The following is a 22,390-nucleotide window of genomic DNA, read 5'->3' as shown; positions in this document are numbered from 1 at the left end:
AATCTTGGCTCTGATTATAACTGGTTGAATTCAATGATAAGGCCAGTCAGAGTTGGATCAATATAGGACTTGATCATCCTCAGTGGTTACATTCATATTACTCATCTATAGTCAGCCTATATTATTAGCTAGCATACACATAACCCAAGTCATAACAGAAACTAAGCTGGAGAGGCCGTAACCGTTGCTATCATTTAACATTGCATCTCCTTGTCTGTTTCTTACACCTTCACAAATAAATAGTTACTAATAACATTAACGGTTATCTCCAAATCAATGTAGGTCTCAGAAACGTCGCTGGCAAAGCTTAGCTAAACAAAGTGCAAACATCAACTTAGTCCATTGATAAACAAAGCTTTTATGTACCAATAGATTTCCATCAAGTAGTTTTTGCAGCCCTAGTTAGACCACTCTAAATATAAAATATTAAAAACTTCTTTCTGCACACTTTTCAATTGTTCTGTGTTTACATGTGGGGCTATTCCACTACAACCAGTAGGTACAATGCTCTCGGTCTTCTACATATATTGTAAAAACATTTTTAGCTTTTGTTTGACACAGCAGGTAATTTATGAGTTATAAACATGGGTTACCGAAAACTCAGCCAGGACACAATGGGACCACTTCACTATTCCTGCGTGTGTCACTCTTACCACTGTGGGCTCCCATACAGCTCAGCTGGTAGAGGTCCATTTGCCACAGTTGAGTCCTGAATGAGGCAGCAGCCGAGATTTTAATCCGGCCCGTGTACCTAAACTGCAAGTTATCTCCCCTTTAAATCTCCTCTTTTCAGTTTCTCTTTTACCTTTCTGTATAACGAAAGCAAAATGGCCCAAAAAATATATACTTTAGTCTTTAAAATAATCTGTAAAGAACATGATTTTTCTTTGCTGGTATTACTTTATACTTCCTTCTATTTTACAAACTCCACCAAATGTGCACACCAAGTGGTGTACATCATCTTAAAGATGGGAACATAAATGTGATGAAATCACACGTTCCACTGAAATAATATACAAAAAACCCTTACTTCCTCTGTCCACTGTACTACAGCGTTGCCTGCATTGGCTTTCAATGTATCACTGTATTAAACCATTGTGACAAACTGGCATTCTACACATACAGTAAAACCACCCACAGTCCTTACACACAACACATGTTTGAGGAGGATGTCCATGCTATTTTGCCCACTCAATGTGGCAAAGTTGATAAGGATGACCAATGCCCTGACACACAAAATAGACTGTACATGTGACAAAGTGCATGCGCGCGCACACACACACACACACACACACACACACACACACACACTATGGGCAAGGACGAGGTTACAAGTCCAGATGGTCGTTTAAGTGCCTTTGATATGGCAGTAAAACCCTAAAGATTTGAGGAGCACAGACAATCTGCCCGCCTCACATAGAACATGTAATTCATGCATGCTTTAAATAAAAGCTCAGAGAGGTTAGGGTCTTTAATGTGGAGATCAGCTATGAGAGAGTAACGGTCTGCGGCAATATGTCTTCTTGTAGCCATTATTGTAACCCCATAATACTTATGCAGAGTGAAGAGTAATTCCTCCAGTATTGGACATACATATTTGCAAATCTGACTTCATCATGGATGACTTGGCAGGGTCACTTTCAACTTACTTACCTCCTCAGGACACTTATGCAGCTGCTCTTTTTCTAACAAAGCACTGCTCCTTAAAGTGGCTTCAGAATTGAAAACAGCATTCACTAATCTTTGTGACTCTAGCTTGTGTACTCCAGAGGGCACTGCAAGTAATTGCTTAAAAAAGTTCATCTGTTTGTTACATCACTGAATAGGACAATTGTAAACACAAAACTCCTGCCTCTCAAACAGCTGGTTACTGGCTTGTTATGTGCGTTATGAATGCGGAGAATTGCCTTCAAACTGAATCAAAGTACCAACATGGGAGCTAGAGTGCAGCAAGCATATATAATACACTGCGCCTTCCTTCGAAAATAGGACAAATGTAATGGCTACATGGAGGTATTCACAGAATGACTAATGTATGGATCCATCTAAGCATCCATTAACATAGTAGCTACTAGCTATTTGAGTTACATCACACTACATACACAAACCCATAGTTCTTCTGCGGTCAAGCATGAGAATAGCACCAGGTTTTACTGAGGCTTAAAGGGTTAACATCATGCTGTTTATTCATGGCTGTTGGCCTGCCCATGGTCTGTGTCACAGACAATCATTCTGGAAGTTCAAGTGTTTGTTTACCGACCGACATTTGTGACCCCGAGGCAACAACAGCTCCGCTCTCAGAAGAGCGGGCTTCCATGTGTATTAAGGTAATAGCACTTGTTTTGATCCTGTATGTCAGTGCAATGTGTCGAGGTGCCATCTGTACCGTACCATTAACCTTGGCAAGCCGGGAGGGCAACGTGTAGAACTGTGAAATACTGCTCACAGCAGGGCTGTAACATTAAGTGGTCCGTTGTTGTTGTTGTTATTCCATCATTGTAAAATATATTCAATCATGTGAGTCTATCTTTGTCTTCTGTGAGAATTTACATTGTTGCATTTTTTGGTTTAAAAAAGTCTTTGGCGCCGATGGCATTTGTCAGCTTGAAGCTAATCAATTAGTGAATCACAGTTTAAAAATGTCTTTTAAAAATGATTTGATGAAGTAAAAGTGCTACTGGTTGGCTTCTCCAATGTGTTCTCCATTTTATATCACTTTACATTCACGACCCTTAGTAGTTTGACTGTAATAGACAAGATAAGCAGGTTGAAATCATTGCTTTAGACTCGGGGAACTCGTGATGGGTATTACGTGATTAGTTAGTGACATTTTAAGGACTAAACAATTGATTTGTCAAAAAAAAAAGGTAACTGGTTTCAGTAGTTTATTGAATTAATAACCACGAGTTGACGCCCCAAAGCTCAATTACTTTAACGGACACACTGTTGTTGTTTTTTATATAACATTGTACGAGTTACTCTTTGAAGTACGACGTTCGTATATTAGCAGAGACTAAGGCTGAAGGCTAACCTTTATTTCTTTCAGTTTTGAAAATAAATCTGAAGGGAAGAAGTCCCAAGAGACCTATGCATCTCAATATATGTATCTCTGCTTCTGATCTCCAGAAGGAGTACGGTAGTCTCTCTGCCTCTGACAGGGTTGTCCATCTGTCTCTCAACCCGTTTCAAGAAGCCCTTCGCTGTAAATATATCTACAGTACCTCTGCCATATCACTGAACAGCGTGTCTTTTTGTATAGTCAAAACATATCCCCATTTCTCTGACACAAACAAAAGGATTCATCTGCTTGTGATATGGAAAATGTTCTAATGTTGTACTTCTTCCAGGTTAATCAAATGCAGACTTTGTGAGCACATCATTAAGGCACATGTATGTAACAATTTTGCTTGACCAGTGTTTGTATAGTGACAAGTGTGATAAAACCCCTGCTCTTTTGTGCAACACAAAAAATAATGTATCCCTACATTATTACAATTCCAACTGCATACTTGTGTCCAAAAAAATCAAAATAAGAGTTATCTTGCATTTTTAGACACTTCAGAATGAAGTATTCAAACATAGTGCTTTCAAGCAACAGTCTCCACACGGCACATGTCTCAGGCCTATTGGAAACAACATCTTAGCAGGAGGCGAAAAGGGTTTTTCGACAGCTAATATTGACAAATGATTTCAGATATGCGAGACAAACCACAACATTGCATAGCAATGTATTTGATTCAATGCTTATAAACAAAACAACCATGTACACCCAAGCTCAGGGTTGAAAATGGTTTGTTGATATTAAGCAAGAGAATGCCAAAGTTTACGTACCAGCAGTTTATAGCACCAACTTCTGACCAAACTATGCTTGAGCAGAATTCATTTCGCTCCAAAGCAGTTGATGGAAACATGCCTTTTTTGAAACATTTCAATAGTTTGCTTGAAATTCTATTTTGATGAGTGTTCAGACTTAAATTGTGGTCACACAGAGATCTGATTACCATAGTGTTGAGAGCATTTCAGTTTGAAAATCTCTGCACTTCACTTTCTCTCAATCTATTTTCAGCGTCTCCCACGCCTTTTGTCTCAAAGTTACATGCCAGGTCAGCCAGCCCTCTGCTCTCTCTGCAGCACACACACACACACACAAGGACTGACAAACCACCAGGAGAGGGATGTGATGTAATTTATTTGTTTTTCAAGATTTGTATATAATAATAAAGCAAAGTGTGCCTGGACTTATTACTTAAGATGTGTGCCCACTCATGGCTTCCTTGTTATGTGTAAGCAGAATTAAACAGGATTAAATGTCAGTCTCAACCCATTTTCCTGAACCACTTACTCCGTCTAGTTTGACTCCAAGAAGACAGGCCATTTGGTCTGACCTACATGTGCTGAGGCCAACTGGAGAACCCGGGAGGAGAACAAAGAGCCTGGGTCTGTTTAAGGGATGTACCTACAGAAAAATGAACAGTGCAGGGACAACATCATGTTATCTTAAAAAGGGACAGTGTGTAGGATGTAGTTGCGTCTAGCTGTGTGGTTGCAGGCTGCAAACTATTGAATTCCCATCCACTGACTCTCTTTCTACGAACGTGGTAACATGAGCCGCTAAGTGCTAAATCATGGTAATGCTGTTTGCCTCGATCAGAGGCCATTTTTACCATAGTTATACTACTTTGGGAGCAATTGAAGTGGTTACGGCTTACAGTACCAGTTTTGTACTCTCTGCAGCTCACAATATTGCAATTTCACAGAAGTATGGGAGAACTACAGTGGACTTTAGGTAAGATAACAACAAAAAAAGGCTCTCACTAGAGGCAGTGTTTGGTTAGTCCGTTCTGAGCTACTGTAGAAACATGGCGGACTCCGTGAAGAGAACCCGCTCTGCAAGTAGGTATGACAGGCTTATCCTAAGCTGACGAAAACACAACAATCCTAAGTTTAAGGGTGCTATACTCTCATGAAAACATGATTTTAAATATTATATTCCATTTCTGCTAATAGATCCCCAAAATGTTACGCACTCGCCCTTTAATGCCTCCCTTATTATTCCAAAGACTGGGGCACAGAGTGCACACGCACACACGCACACACACACACACCAAAATGAGTAAGCCTAAAGTGAATCATCTCACCCTAAATCAACAGTTAGCACATTTCAGTGATTACCTTGCTAAATGGACCATACAATGCTAGTGTTTTAATGCAACAATTAAGAATCAGCACAAAAATACAATCCTCACATGCTCAGTCTCCAAACGTATGCATTCTAACAATAGTAGTATTGGTAAAAAAAAAAATACAAACATGACCCCAATAACTCAGCCATCAAGAACAGCATAACATCTCAGAAGTCAGACACACGTCAACAACAGTAAGCGCCAAATCGTTATTCACACCTGCAATAGTGTTGCCATGATTCACATGAGCTGTCCACACGGTGTTGCAGTGCATCATGATCAACATAGTTTGGACTTTGTCTCAGTAATGATTTGTGATTGTAGACTCAATTGACACACACACACACACCTTTAAAAAAATCATCAGAGAACCATCTGTACATCAACATTGATCAATATGAACAAAAAGTAGCCTGTTTGAGTTCTTTCGTTCGTCTTTTGTTGAGTGAAAATGTGGGCTGTACTTTTCAGGACCATCAGTACGTGATGTTTGTGGTCAGCAATGAAAAGAGCAGACAGTATCTCACTCTGCCTTATAGCTTGGGAAATATGTTCTTGCCTTGCGGTGAACGTGGCCTTTTGCAAAGTCAGAAAATGCCAATACACCTTTATATAAAAAAGATATTTCCAATGAATGTAACCATTGTTTAGACTGTCATCTAATGGCTAAACTGATCACAAAAGATCAACTGCATGACAGCAACTGTAATACATTGCACATTTGTTTTTGTAATCAAAGCAATATGTGGCTATGTTGGGTAAAAACAGAAAAGCCATTTGAATATGTAAATGTATATTGGATTGTGAAATAAAAGCAACACTTCTGAGGCCGTCTTCCTCGTTCTTGCGTGGGCCTGAGCTGCGATACTGAATGCACTGCATGACGGGAGACACACAATATCACTTTCATTGACTGAAAATGAAATAGAACATCAAGCTGAATGAGGAATTCTTCAACAACAAGCGAAATGATGGCAGAATAACTCAGCCGCAGAGAGAATTACATTGTGTCTTAATAGTAAGCGTTAAATAAGCATGAAGACATGACCACTTAAACGATGGGCAAGTAGTACTTGTTAACTTCTTACATTTGGACATTTTAAAACATAAAAATGCATGTTGTATATTGTTATATGTCCTGGAAATGTCGTACAACACAGCCAAGAGCAAGTAAGAAACTTTCAGGTTATCTCCGGGCAATCTCCCTCCAGCAATCTGCCACCTTATTTAGGTTTTGTAGTGAGATGAGACGGTATCGAATAGAGATAGTGCTTCATTTAAGGTCAGCTGTCTTTTGTTCATGATGGTGCTTCCAAAGAGAGTAACATGAATAAATAGAAACAGGGTGTTTCAGCTAAAAATGGTGTGCTGCGTTGCAATGCACAGCTTGGCTAGCTCGGGCATTCAAATAGAAAACAATTAAACTGACTTTTCCGCTGACAAAATAGATAATCTAAGTTGAAGCTATTTATTTTTTAGGGATGGAGTATTAAAACACCATAGTTATAAGTTCTGAACTTAGTGTTTGTATTGAGAGAAGTGTCTCCTCTAAAGAAACATTAAATACCATAGCAATAACACAAGCCAAAGTCAATTTTTCTGAGTAATAACATAAGGGTAAGCCATCATAACTGGAACAAAGCTACATTTGTCCGTTTCAACTGACTTGTATGTGTGTATAGACCTATGTCTCTTTGTCTTCTGTGCGAGTGTCATGTCCCTTGGGATTTCCCAAACCGGACTATTGAAGCTAAGCAGGCAGCTAAATCTCAATTGCAGTTTAGGAAACATGCCCACTGGCGCATCGAGCAGACCAAGCTGTACAGAGGGTCAGAACCTACATTAGTGACGGGGCTAAGGAGAACATCACATGCAAAACGGATACACGTCCACTGAAACTGTCTACAGACCTTTTTATTGCCGTTCTGTCGCTCGGTCACAGCTTTGGTCCAGGTTTATTAATAAGTACTGTAACATGAAATACATAATGTTGAAGGTTTACCATGTTTGAAATGGACTTTCCTGACTGGATAACGACTTGATAACTCACCAAAATTGACTTTGTTTCACATCAACAACAATCAAACAGCTGATTGACAGACAATTTAGATAACTGCATGTCTGGTTTTTAACCTTCAGACTGTAAGCAACTTATTAATTTAAAAACTTATCGGAGATGAATACTATGCTGCCCCTTTCATCAATGCTATAAACTACAACCTCTCTTTGTCACAACAAGCTTTTATGCAAAAGATGTTGGTTTCCCAGAAACGTACAAACCTCACATCATACAGCAACTGCTCAAAAGATGTGTCTACGGTTCACTTTGAATCTCTAGATCCAGCATAATCACAAAATCATCAAAGAAGTAGTATCTCCTTTGTTTCTAGCATTAAAAAGTAGTGGACATGACACCTAACCAAAGCATTTCTACGACGCCCAGATAAATCTGCCTTTCTGTTGCCACAGAGCATTTCTTTGAATATGTTTTGCTTGAAGTTTAGATGTATTGTTTGTTGCACCTCATCAAAGCCTTTACTTAAAATACAAGACACAAATGAATGAAAAACCTTATTACTGTTCGAGCTTTGTCACACATACATATTTCTAATCATAAGCCTGTTCTTTGAAAATAAATATGTAAAAAAATAAAAACTACAACAACAATCTAACTTTGCTAAGACTTTGGCTTCCCAAGGACAAATTAATTGCAGACATTTCAAAAAAGCTGTCAGCAATATCGATGTACCAGCCAAAGGAAAGGACACACCAGCACATGAATCTGCTTTTTTCTGCTCGTTACGGAGCATTCAACAGCTTACTGCACCAAACTCAACCCCTGCAGCCTGCCTCTCCTGTGCTCTCCTCTTGGACCAGAGCCCAAAGGCAGGCAAGCACACACACATGCTGTATACAAGTGTACACACACACACAAAATGGACATGGTAACACATTCAGCCAGGCACAGATGACCGTCTCAACAACACACATCACACAGATGACCGCCAACACACACACACACACACACACACACACACACACACACACACACACACACACACACACACACACACACACACACACACACACACACACACACACACACACACACACACCAGGGTGTCGCTGGCTATGGCAACTGCAACAGATGGAACCGCAGCAGCAGTGGGGCAGGTAAGGTGAAAAGGAATTGAACCTCCTGTGTTAATGCGCATGTGTCTGCGCAAGCCTTCACAAGTCTTCCACTCTGACTATTTTAAGATGGGTCTGTATAAATCCTACAGCATGGCCAAGTCTCTGGCAAGGATTCAAAAGGACAGCACATGCATAAAACACGACAGACATAGGAGAGTAATGGAGTAGAGGCAGAGAGACAGAGAGAAAAAAACATGCCAGTGTAATAATGTATGCAAAGACTGTTTTCAATGCAGTAGCGGCAGCAGTACTATTAACCGCTCTAGAAGCACTGAGACGGAAAGATCTGGAGACGTAGATATGCAAACTCACTGGCATAGTGTGTGACCATGTTGAATTCTGCTGCACACAGTTAGTATGGCATTTGCTTCCCTGTAGGAACAGACAAGTACGATCATCCCGACTCACTGATGGAGCGATGTGAAAAGAGACAGGAGGAAAGGGGTGAGAGCGTGTGAGAGAGCGATAGAGAGAGAGAGAAAGACCAAAAAAATGTAGCCTTAGACCTAGCAATGATGCTCTTAAAAACACCCACCTCAGTTTGCTGCTGATTCCCGACGCAGTGAGCACAACCGGGGAGTAAATACAGAACACAGTAGCTATGATGGAGGACCAGGAGCCAAAATCCAAGAGAGCAGACAATGATACAAGACTGGTGAATGTGAGATCCTGTGTGACTAAAATGATGTGTCGGTGTGAGATGAGCATGTACTTCTGACATGAGAAAGAAAGAAATACAAGAAAGATAGAAAAAAAAGTGACACAAGACAGACAGACTAGGGATGGGGGACGGGAGAACAGGCGGGAAGAAGGAAAGACAGAAGAGAAGAGACAGAATAAATGTGTGCGCTTGGAGAGTCACTGAAAAGAGCAGATGCATTAAAGGAAATGCCCCTCCCTCTTTCCCTCTGCGCACACACACACGCGCAAACACACCTCCCTTTGCACTGTCAGCATTCAAGTAAGCATGCATTCAGTGAATCGAAGTGAGCTGTAAATAGTGAAAGAGAAGAAGGGTGGGCCGTTGGAAAGCGAGCAAGAAGCATGTGTGGTCATTTTAAATTCAATGACAAGACACTCTTTTCTCACACTACAACATTCTGGGTTTCCATTGAAAGTGACTCAAAGTTGATTGACTGCATAGCAAGTGAACACGGGTCAGCAGCAAGCCGACTATGACTCGAAGGGCAGGGGGCTGCAATATTTAGCTCTAAACAAACATGTGTAAATCTTATTCCGAAAAGGAATTGCCAAAAGGAAAAATGGACATGCCCAATATGTAATACACTATATCATGACCTGGGTCAAGCTTTTACAAGTAGGTCCTCACATACTCAAGTGTATTTGAGCATGGCTTTAAATACGTTTCAGAAAAAGGTCTCTTCATGTGAAGGTGGGTCAAGTTTACAACAATTGATAACTTGTCACATAATACCAACTGCTGTACATCAAAACCTATGCTATTGCAAAAACCTCAGGATTATATTTGCTAACCGCCTCAATTTCAAGCAGAAGCATATTAATCATCGTGTCCAAATCATGTATTTATTTTGTATTTTCTTTCTTAAAATTAGGTCATTCTTATCTACCAAGAACTATAAAACAGTAATGCATGCACTCTTCTAGGTTAAGATATGTAAAAGCACTTTGCATAACTCGCTTAAACAAAACCCCCAATAAATTTCAGCTGATTCACAATGCTATGAATGATAACCAGGCCCAGGTTTTGAATTCGTTTTAGACTGAATTTTTAAATTATAATTAAAAAACTTAAAAGAAAAAATAAGGTATTATCACCAATATGATCTGCACTAATTCGAAATGTGGCACATGCTCTGTGAAACTAACCCCACCTTGATTATAGTAGTCAAACCAAATCATTGGTCAATGGAACCACGACTCTGGAGATTAAGGGATGGAAGATTATCTTAATGGGATTGAGGTTCAAAATCAACAGTAATGAAACCGACTATCTGAATACTCTTGAACAGACAGCAGTGGAGGTAGTCAGAGACAAATCGAACCAGATGAAGATGCTGTTGTTTTACACATCACGACTGCACTACCTAAATTTACAGCTCGCATGGCATTATTTATGCTGGCTTTGTTTGGTTGAGTGTAAAAAAGCAAAACTGGTGTAATGAGGGCTGTTCTTTACAGCAGTATTGTGGGACCTCTGTATTCAAAAAAAACTGTGGCTCAGTGGTGAGCAGGATTGTCTTTCAATCAGAGGATTGGCAGTTCGATCCCCGGCGCCGCTAGCCCATGTCGATGTGTCCTTGAGCAAGACACTTAACCCTAAATTGCTCCCATAGGTGCGCCTATGGAGTATGAATGTTTGATGTGGCACCTTGCATGGTGGCTCCTCCCAGCAGTGTATGAATAGGTGAATAATGTAATTTCGTGTTAAAGCACTTTGAGGGGTCGGAAGACAAGAAAAACGCTATACAAGTACAGATCCATTGACCGTTTTTAAGAGCAAGAGGAATATTTTGCAAGCCACTAAATGCTACATGAGAAGCACAGGGCTTCAAATAGACCCCATGATCGGTGAGCAACCGATACTGCGCCAAGCGATCGGGGATCAGGCCCAGAAATGCTGATTACCCTTAATGAAGATGGATTTTAATGTCTCTTTTTGGTATTCAGTTCATTGTTGTTACTAGCAACCCATAGCTGCATATAGTGCCAATAAAAGATTGATAATGATGGCCGCAGGGAATTCAAGATTTGTTCAAATTTGATTTCCAGTTCAGAGAGGATGCCTTTGAGTGGAACACAACCCAATGCGCATCATGAGTCCCTGACTAGCCTTGGTCAATAAAATATTTAGAAATATGATATTGATGTATTGATGAGTTGGTGCTCAGGCAAAAAAACTGAAAGGTGTAGTGCAGTTTCTTTTTAAAATCGTCAAGACATTTGTAGCTACAAAAAAAATTATTTATCACAAATCATAGATCAGTTTAATGGATTTGCATTACTGTGTGCGTGTGTATTTGTTGCCCAAAGCCTGAGGGGACAGCTATAGCTTCACTGTTGCGCACCATTTGTCCCTGGCCTTTCTTTGTAAGCTCAAGCTCATTTACAGCATTTCCAACTTCTGCTTCCAGCCAGACAGTCTCCACAGCTCGCTGCTTTGGAGTCATGACACCAAGCATGGCGGGGCATCTGCCAGACAGTCTGATGGGGCCACAGCAAGAGATCTTCACCCACAATCATAACGACACTTACTAAAGAGTTTCAGAGAGTTAAAGCCAAAGCACACACAGTCCATTTAGACCTATAAATAAATAAATAAATAAATAAATAAATATATATATATATATATATATCTATATATATCTATATATATAGATATATATTCTTAGATGCATCGTGATTCTTTCATGAATGATTACGACAATAATCAGAAATCTAAAAACTAAATTATCTATGTTATGTATGTATGTATGTATGTATGTATGTATACACACACACACACACACACACACACACACACACACACACACACACACACACACACACACACACACACACACACACACACACACACACACACACACACACACACACACACAGTAATAAACAAAACAAACTTGCAAATTACAATTTGCAGTTTACATGCAGTTGGTTTTACTTTCAGCTCGATAGAGTCGACTCTGAGGTCCTCTGGGTATTGCTGAGCTGAAGGCCATTAGGCTTTTAGTACTAAAGTTTCACTGGGATTACTACAGAGAATAGGCCAAGTGACAGGCATTAAGTAAACAAAATTACAGGCCCTGAGGAATTAGTCAGTAACTTCTGGTAAAACATAAAAAGCTACAAATCCGGCTCAGCATCAGACTGGTACATGTCAGCGTATAGATGCAGTATTGACTGGTTGTCTCAAGACAGGCAACAGACGAGGGGATCATGTCGTGCTCAAATACAGTTAGATAATCTAAAGAAGTGGAAGGGAGAAGCATAAACTAGTCTCGCATCTCATTTTGGAGGAAAGTAGTGATGTGCTATAGAAATAAAAATGCATCTAAATAATTGTATTTTCAGCAGTGCTATGCAAAAGTCCCACTGGATGTCGGAAATACATTATAATGTCAGCAGGATAGGAAATAGCAAAAATTGGCTTCAGCTAAAAAAGAAAACAACAACAACCACCTTTGTTTCGATCCCAAGTGGATATTTTTTCCTGAAAATGCAAAGTATGAATGATTACCAATTATCCCAGGACTGTGGGAACTTTTGCAAACAGTTGATGCTGCACAACTAGCAGGTCACCATAAGATTGTGCAGCATCTGCACTTATTTGTGCATTTGCTCCTCACCTTTAATAACATACAGCAGACAAGCAAATACAGTTATTCCATACAACAAACACGCTTTCGGTAATATTGTTCGGGTTTTGCTTCAGGGTTGTTTGATGTACCTCAGATCGTTTACTCTTATCTGCTAATTGTGCCTGACCTAAAGACAAAGAGTACTCCAAGAGCATTGGTCTTGTTCTGAAGATACTTTACTATGGGCAATGCAAATACCCTTACAGTTAGACCAATACATAAAACATACTTGTAGATTTGATCGGATGTAATGTTTCCAACTTGTCCTCACAAAGCCATATTTTGTTTAAGAAAACAGTCATTAGAAGAGCAGTGCAGACACCCTGATAACAGACTTATATGTGTGATTTTGCAGCTAAGTTCAGCATTTCTCATTAACCATTGCATTTGAAAATGCTCCAGATAAAAATTCTAAAGTGCCTACGCAAAACTGTGTCTTTAGCAAACAAAGTGCCCAAAAGTTATTAATTGGGGGAGTTGCTAAAACAAATTATCAAATACTTGAGGCAGCAATAGCAAAATAGTAAGGTATCTTAAATCACAAAATCACATTTTTCTATTTCAGTTTTAAAATGATGGTGTGATTCTGTTTTATTATGCTAATGTACACAATGACACGTGAATATGTTAAAATAGTTGATCATGCAAACTTTAAAGCTCAATTTGGCATAAAATGTCAATTTCTTTCCAAAGTCCATGAGAATCACTGACCTATAGTGGTTCCAAAAATTGTACCATCCCCAAGAGCTATAAATCAGATTCCACATTGAGTAAAGTGCCTGAGATCGACAAATCTATCCATTCACTGCTGACACAATATTCTTTGGATGTTTGATGAAATCCTAATTGCTTGAACATTGTCTAATACCTTCTTTAAATGTATCTGCCAAAGTACTCGGGCAAGAAAATGTGTCCTTTGTTGTCTGCAAGCCAATGCAAGTAAGGATCTAATCAGGAGATGCAAAGTGCAGCTCTCTAATTGCATCATTAGCTAAACCAATGACTCAGTCACAGTGGCTTTAGCCCCACCACCACCACCACCACCACTCTACCCTCTGCCCCATCCAGAAATAGGGAGTCAAGCCTGAAGCTCTTTACTGTACAGCTGCTCAAGCAGAATAATTCTAACATGTTATGTGCAACAGCGCAAAATGTTAGCGTTCCAGAAATATCCAACTGAAAAACATAGTATTAATGAAACTGTGCTTTTAAAAACATTACACCACTACACTATTTAAGCCCTGGTGTCTTTCAGTGAATGGCATTGATTGGATCTTATTTTTTTAAACAGAAATTAAAACATACAAGCCACAATGTAGTAATGCTGCCTCGAAATGTTGAAGACTGTCAAAGGGCAAACAACGAAGCCTAAACCTTTTCGAAGAGGCCCACCCACATGATTTTGAAGGTTTGGTATGATGCAATTTTCACAGTAAACTATGCTCTCTCGGTGCACCGTAATGGGAACCAAACTGCAGTCTTTTTTTTGGGGATCACTGATAGCAACAAAAGAAAAACACTTGAGCTGCACTCTTCTTTGGAGGACCCCCGACTTGTTGCAGGTCTACATGCATTGCTCAGAATTGCTAAGAAGCAGTTTCCCAGCAATTGAAACCGCTGTCTAATCAGGAAAGAACTTGCACTGTGTTTCCTGTCTCTGTTCAGTGAAGAGGTGCTGGTAACACCTCTACTACTTCCTGTTATAAATTCTCAAAAGCAAATTGAGGGCACAATCTTAACGGGCTTCCTGTAAATGAAGATCTCAATGATGAAGCAAAACGCTCTGCTTAGATTAATGAGAAACACGACGGTTATGACCTTATCAGGATAAGTCCTTCAAATGATGATAGCTATATTAACGTGACCTTAATAACTTCAACATTCTTACATTTTCAAATGCCTTTATTTTTGTATTACAATGTATGCACAGAAAACATGCTTTCTATCTGTATTATTTAGTTAGTTGTACGTCTTTTACTGTGCCTTTTCTCTCTGTCACAGTGAGGTCTCGTCTCAGACTGATGGAGGAATCAACCTGGCCTCTGCCGCACCGTGAGCCAGCTCGGTGTCTGCAGCAGTGTGACTGCGGTTGCTGAGGACAGACAGAGAGCTTCTGGATCCGACGTCTCCTTGTCAGGTCACATCGATGAGTCCCTGAACGTTAATATACGGCTTTTCTTTCTTTGAAAACCAACTCGGCCTGAACGCTTCCCTGCATTGTGAACGTGCGCGGTCTGTGAACGTTACATCCATGTATCGTTACTCTGCCCGTCCACGTTGAGTCGCCGATATCGTTACGGCATATGGTTTTGCGGCGAACTTGATTGCACACTTTGCAAGCTAATCATGGCTAACGAAAAAAAAAAGGATTCGCGAGCACAAACTCATGCTCTTTTAATGATGCACATGTTGTGCCTGTGTTGCGGCAACGTTAAAACATGTCCACCTTGACACCGTGATTTAACGTTGCGAAAACTGCTCTGCCAAGGCTAATTTAAAGAAATGAACGTTAATTAAACCCATTCCAGAAGAAAGACAAACATTACCGTTGATAAAAGTATAGCTTTCTCACATGACACTTCCTTTTACCGGAGAAAGCGCAAACATTCTTACCTGCTGCTGAAATCCTTCTCTGCCTTTTTTGACAGTGTGAAGACGATCTGGATTCTGTTGCTCTGACCGAAGTACCACGCGCTGCATCAGAGCCCCGCCCAGCTGGCTGCAGGCGAGCTATCATTCGTCAGTTGTTATACAAAGCAGCCAGACCGAGGTTTCTTATTGGCCAGACCCACATGCCAATCTATTCGGATTCTTCTTCCCGCGTTCTCGGCGGCGCTCACAATACATTACATGATGCCGCCTATATTTAGGTGTCAACAACTGCAGATGTGTGAAAACGAGTCACAGTGTCCTCTAGTATTAAAATAACAAGAACAAACACAGTTTTGTCAGCAAAAGTATGTTTATTGTCAAGTGAAACAATTCACGCTGTCAAAAATAATGAGCAATTTGTGGAAAAACTACAATGTAACAAAAATAATTTCATCCAATTTGGAAAGCCTGTGAATCCACATTGTATTTTTGTAGCAAAGAAAAAAAAGGTACATTTCTTATTGGAAACTAGGGAAGACAATGGAAGACAATAACATGTCAAAACAAAAACATCCTTGTGTCCCCTAGGGAGAAGGATTCGTCACTAGTGACTTTGACTCTTAGTGCCAGCTATAGTGGATTAGCTGTCTCAGTCGTGCAAGACGTCTACAGCGGGCAGTGTTGCTTGCAGGATGTTAGTAAACGCGTCTACAGTCAATCTTTCATAACAAGAGGAGCCTTGACTTGAGCTGCAACCTCAGCCCCCATAAGTTCCTCTACAATCGTCAGGGCAAACTCAAAGCTGGTTCCTGGCCCACGGCTGGTGATGTAATGTCCATCCTTCTGTACTCGAGCCTCTGAATATTTATAGTGGTCTAAAAAAAGACAAAGAGCAATACCATAAGAATAAATCACAACATGAGAGCATTAAGCTGAAAGCCATAAAGCCACACGTCACACAAGCACTTATATATAGATCATCTAATATCAGTTGAACTGACCCATTTCAAGTATGTTCTGCCAAATTATTGCATCTGCTATCATCTGAGTGGTGTGCTCTCTACACTGCTGCATAGGGACATGACTTTCAATTGGCGAGAAAAAGATAGTGCAGCACCATCTGCTGCCCTTTAGAAATAATTACATTTCCTCCTATTCTGAGTTAGAGCTGCAGATGTTAGTCACTAGCTGTATTTTTCAGCAATTTCCAGTTGTTGTTTTTACCAGTCCTGGTATCGTTTTCACCTTGAATGTCTGGAGACACATATTGTAGTTGGAATTACCACAGAGGCCATTTTGAGTTGCCAAGTGTTTATATTTCTGTTTGTTGATGGTCAATTTGTGTCACTGCAATAGTGTCGCAACTGTGCAAGATGCAGTCACGAAACTGCAAAGGAGTAGTTGTGATGAAAATGAAGGTCGACATCGTAGTCAGAGCCAAAGTGGGGCGAAAGGGACATTGCTGTCGCGGCTGGTGTGATCCCTTCAAAACATGGTCTCGAGTGTTTGCAAGTGGTTTTTTTTACCTCCAGCCATCATCTTCTCCTTCATGGCAGGATGTGTAGTGACTGTGCTGCCATACCCGATGCCGTGTGCCAGAAGAGCAGTGGGACCTGCAGAAGGGCAAAGCATTTAACGGCTTCCTGTGATAAAGTGACACTTGTTCTGCTGCTTGTGTGACTCCAGTTTATGCAGTTTAATTAAATTGAGGGAAATAATATATCTTCAAAATCATTTCCATCAAGCTAAACACTGAATGAAAATACAATGCTGCAATTAACAGGAACTGCAGTTAGTACACAACAATATATCCGAAAAGGTGTCCTCCGCTGTGCCATTGTTTCTAAGAATAATCATACAATATACCAAAGACTGTGCAGCACATTGAAGAGAGAAAACAGGAGAGGCTGAAGACATTGACTGCTGTTGCATTAACTTTGGCAACGTCGGACCACTGCAGTGAGCTCATCTAAAAACTGTTAATAAATAGAAAGTTATTGATTATGCTCCTTGGCTGCCTGCCCATGCAGTCTAAGGATTACAGCCTTCCCCTGGCAGAACAGAAGACTGCCAGTCAAAGCCGAGCTACTCCAGTTACAGCCGTCCCCACCCAGAGGACAGCAGTCAGGGAGAGAGAGACATTCTGAGAACCAGAGTCAGACAGCGAGGCAGACAGGGAAAGAAAGGTGATGACAACCAACTCTCTATTAATGGACATGCGTGTATTTATATGAGCTCAAAAAGACAAATATACAATAATAGACTCGTCGTGATAGTTTTTGTTGTATACTTATGGTTCTAGTCTTCAACAAAGTGATTCTTCAATTGACTTTTATTTTCTTCACATAATAATAATAATAATAATAATAATAATAATAATAATAATAAGCTCGTTAACTGGTTCTCTTCCTGACAGGTTCATTAAACTGTCTATTCCGGTGAGGATTTCAGTAATTTTCTAGGACATTCTTCAATCCACTTTGCCGCAGTGGTCCCCGTCCCTGTTCAAAATGCCCTTGCAACGTCCTTTCTCTACATATGGAGGCTGTCAAATAAAATGTCAGTGCTTGTGGGTTCACTCAGGGACATTCATTAATCAAATCCTCACTCTTTCTTCCCAAATGCCAAAAGGGGTGACACATGACCGTATATTAATGAAGCATGTATGTCATTTGCTAATTATATATTTTTCATACATACACATATATATATATATATATATATATATATATATATATATATATATATATATATATATATATATATATATATATTTATTTATATACATACATATACACACATATATATACATATATACATACATACATACATACATACATACATATATATATACATACATACATACATATGTACACATATATACATACATATATAACAAAAATCCACTGCCTTGAGTAATTAAAAACAAAAGCTAAATTCTATTTGCGAGCAAATCCTAATCCACTTTATTGGCAGAATATGAACTCGATACAATTAAAACCAATTAAAACCATAGCATCATACATTTAGTGTCATTTCAAGCTAAAATGTTTACAGGTCTCATGATAGCATAGTGCATTGTTTAATAATTAATGTCATTGGATTTGTCAAACGGTTTCATCTGATTTAGAAAATGACTGCAAGTAGATGTATTGCTCTATTACTGGAAGCATCAGAATAAACTGCACTGTGTAGGTTGAGTAATTTGCATCTATTTGTTCTAGGCAACAACATGATGGTACTGCGTCACCATGACTTTGGTTTGTTTTCACAAACTGTACCTGCACAGATGGCTGCGATGAGGCCTTTTCTGCCATCTTGATCCTTAAGCACTTCTTTCACTGCCAGAGACTGCGTTCGAGAGAGAGAGAGAGAGAGAGAGAGAGAGAGAGAGAGAGAGAGAGAGAGAGAGAAAAAGAGAGAGAGAGAGAGAGAAAGAGAGAGAGTCATTCCTCTAGGCCAACCCTGGAGCATAGAGGCAGAGATAATAACAGGAACATCAACATTTTCTACTACTCTCAATTGTGAAGCCCAAAAATATATATTTTTAAAAGGATGCACGTACAACCAATGATGATGGAAAGCAATACCACATTGATATATTAAGGGGTATTTTCTGAAACTCTAAATTCTGACCAGCTCTTTATATATTGGCATCTGAAAAAAACAGAAAATAACTCACAGATTAAAGAAATGCAGAGGAAGTGTTGAGTGTTTGTGGAGGAAATGGTCATTTAAAATTTGTGTGTATAAAATAAAGTGTTACGATGTGAAAGGCAGGCATATTTCTCTCACTGAAATAAAAAAAAATTATATATTTTATTCTCAACCAACGATGTCATGCCTCCCAGTCAATTTTTTTTTTTTTTTGCCTCGTTATTTGAAAATAAGACATTGGAGATAGTATTTGAACTTTTTGTCGATTATCAGAACAAATCTGACCGTTAGAGCCTTTTGAGGAAAATCTGAATTCTGCTAAAATTAATGTATGGGGGAACTATGTAAATTAGTCTTCCACTGTCTCCTAGATTGTGATTCCCGCTATTTTCTTTGAGGAGGTTTTGGAAAGTTCTATTTGTGATGTATTAGATATTGGTAATTGCTCTCTGGTAACCGAAACATTTCCAGAAAAAACATCCGTGAACTTCTGTATTTGATACAGTCAGTCACGAGATACTTCTCATCCAACTTAACAATTGTGTTGGTCAGAAAAAAACTCCCATCATGAATAAGGCAAGGAACTTCTGATAGTTGAAGACCTTTCTTTGACGAAAAAGCTCAAAACTTATCAGTAAAATCTTGTTTGAATTAATTCCACCTTATTCATACTGTACTTATTATATAAGTATAAGTAACTGTGCAGAACATGGGTTAACCTAAAATGTAACAGTTTTACTCTGTTGAAGGCTCCGTTTACTTCCTGAATGTTTATCCATCCTGTCGAACCCCAGATACAAACATACCGGAAGCTGAAAGATCCACGCTCCTAAAGACGTCTTTGACAAATCTGGCAACCGCACGTTGTAAAGTGACGGTCATCGGACAGAGGAGGGAGAGAGCGACATCTAGTGGCTGAATGTTGTCATTGTTATCAATAGCACCTTTTGGGCACAGTCGCACATGCTCAAATTGCAGGCGATTCTCCATCGCACCCTAAGGTGATATGCATGCTTTAAGCTGAACTCCACGTGATGCAGATGTTTTTACACCCCTTCGCTTGAATAGAATTGAAGTAAACGTTGGACAAATGTCATGCCTACAGCAAATTGAACACAAGGATGTTTTTTTGACAAAAACTTGTTTTGCTTCTTATTTAGTCCGACCTACGATAGATTATTGTCTTATGGGAAAATATTTTAAAACAGATTAAAACTTAAGAACAATAAAAAAAATCCATTCACAAGCAGGTGATTGGAGCGTTTCTCACCTCCGCCAGATGCTGGGCCCCTGGCATTCCTCCTGGCAGAAGCACCACATCGTACGGGCCCTGGGAGGCAAACCATGATGGATCAAGAGAAACTAAGGTTTGTATTGTAGCTAACTACTAAGAAACAGTATCATTGGAGATTTACACTATTAGAAACCTAGTTTTCACAAATAACAAATGTGTCTTGGTGTTTAGTACAGAATAATAAATATACAGAAGCATGTAGAGAAAATATAAGATAAAAGCAAGTATTGTAAGTTAGCAAACAATAGCATTCAATATCTCTACAGAGCTAAATTGTATTGCGCAAACATTCACAATGTTCAATTTAGCATGGTTTGATTAGAGCGGATTAAAATATGAAATATTGCTCCTGACAGCATTGTGGGTGCTGAGCCCACCTGTGTGCGGGCCTCTTCCAGGCTGGCATCAGGACAAATCATGACGTTTCTGCTGCACTGAACTGGCTCTTTGCCCGTCAGCCCTGCAACCGTCACAGCAATCTACAGGTTTGGGAAAATAATACAAAAAGCACATTAGCATTAGGCACGAGACGACATCCTTTCAATATGTATAGACGACGGAGACTTTTATTTTTGAAAGCTATCAAAGTCCACTCATCCCTCCGCCCCCCCACCTTTGATAGCCTTCAAAATAAAAGTCTGGGCATGACGTTGATCTTTGACATTTAACTTGGCCTCTTCCTGCAATCACTTTAAAGGGTATGGAGTACGTCAGCAGGGAAACATATCACGTATTATATATCAATATACTGTTTAACTGAACGGTCAAATAACGTCAGTATCAATAACATTATTAAAAACGGTGTGTTTCACAAATGCAACTGGACGCTGCAAGCTCAGTCAGTATCACGGTGCCTGCACGTCTCAATGAGGCCGTGCTGCTGTGAGCCGACTGAAAAGGTAAAACGCATGCAAGCTGGCTAAACTATGCCGCTCAATGGCTTTATTAGCTAGCTAGCGAGCTAGCAGACAAGACGCCACAGACCCCAGCTCTCCGCATGATGTCCACAGGAATGACCGTTTCCATCTCCTCGGCACCTTGAGACAGAATCACGAGTGCCCTTTTGCCCGCCATGGCCAGCTTGTAGTTATGCTACTGAAAAGGGCAAAGACGCCAACGTCAGAGTGCAACTTCCAGCAGTAGCAGCAGCTGGTGTACTCTGCAATGAGGTTTTGACAGCAGGAGGGTTGCCAGGCTGCGTCACTCTATCCCCCTTTCAAAGACAGTACTCCTTCAACCCCTACTAAAAACACACGTCAAGTATGATACCTTATCTAAGTATACTAGATTTAGATAAGGTCTTAGATAAGATACAATATACTCTAAAGGAATTTCAACTGTAACAAAAACACTAGTTAAAAAACATAATATGAATAACTTACACTTGCAAAAAGCAAGCATTGTAATATGCTTTAGTCCTACAGGGATAGGTTTGGAAGCTCAACCAGACTAGCAGCTTTAAGTTTTGTTTTTGATAGTCCAATAGTTCAGAATATGCATTGTGATCTATATGTTTAAAACATTTGACAAATGTTTGGCTTTCAGATTAAGCATGGACACAAATACTGGACTCACATAAGTAATTCATGATTCAAACTTAAGTAATTAATAAGAATAAGAGTATTTGTCATGAAAACATGTTTTCTTTAATGAACTTGTTACACCCCCTGGTGGCTCGAAGTGGGACGCAGCATAAGGGCAGCAGGTTTGAGCAAGTGAGGGTTCAGTCACACCAAAAGCCAGGACACGTTACAAGGTATAATAAAGTATTTATTTACAAAAAAGCAACACAGGGAACAACAAGGACTGTTAGTGGCACCAAAGAAAACATAACAAAACCCACACCCCCTTGACAGGTGCTTTGCACCAAAAACGTACAGTGGGTGGTGCTCACTCTAACCTGGGGTATTAACAAGTAAACCTACGTGCATGTAGTATGTAAACCCTGGGGTATCTTACCTGTCCTCATTGACCCTGTGCGCACAACAAAAAGGAATTAAGACAAAACAAAAGTATGCTGCTAACCACTGTGTTGACACTAAAGATCACACACTAAACCGGCAAAAAAAAAAAGCAATAGCGACCACAAGCCGTCAGCACTCAGCTCTGACACAGCTCAACAGCAACCAAAA

The 22,390-nt window shown here is 39.8% G+C and overlaps 2 protein-coding genes across 5 annotated transcripts in view; both read right to left on the bottom strand.

Moving 5' to 3' along the window:
- kcnab2a (potassium voltage-gated channel subfamily A regulatory beta subunit 2a) overlaps positions 1-15,391 on the bottom strand; it is a 71,663-nt gene extending 56,272 nt beyond the window's left edge. For 2 of the 4 annotated variants that reach the window (XM_068593685.1, XM_068593688.1), the window contains exon 1: positions 8,914-9,229. The gene's annotated coding sequence lies outside the window, so the exon portion shown is untranslated. Of the gene's footprint in view, positions 1-8,690; positions 8,786-8,913; positions 9,230-15,328 lie in introns of those variants that run through there. The other 2 variants (XM_068593686.1, XM_068593687.1) reach the window with 2 other exon arrangements.
- Positions 15,392-15,658: 267 nt separating this feature from the next.
- On the bottom strand, positions 15,659-21,419 carry park7 (parkinson protein 7). The gene is made up of 6 exons (XM_068594269.1): positions 21,243-21,419; positions 20,636-20,737; positions 20,235-20,294; positions 18,589-18,658; positions 16,834-16,920; positions 15,659-16,182 (listed from the first exon to the last, which is right to left on the bottom strand). The coding sequence occupies exons 1-6, from the start codon at positions 21,330-21,332 to the stop codon at positions 16,022-16,024; spliced, it is 570 nt and encodes a 189-aa protein (XP_068450370.1). The 5' UTR covers positions 21,333-21,419; the 3' UTR covers positions 15,659-16,021.
- Positions 21,420-22,390: the final 971 nt, after the last annotated feature.

This window comes from Clinocottus analis, unplaced genomic scaffold (assembly GCF_023055335.1).
Source record: "Clinocottus analis isolate CAN_PGR_092001 unplaced genomic scaffold, fCliAna1.0.p SCAF_3, whole genome shotgun sequence".
NCBI classification, from domain to species: domain Eukaryota; kingdom Metazoa; phylum Chordata; class Actinopteri; order Perciformes; family Cottidae; genus Clinocottus; species Clinocottus analis.
Note: the sequence above shows the minus strand (reverse complement) of the source record. Positions and strands in the feature narration are given on the sequence as shown.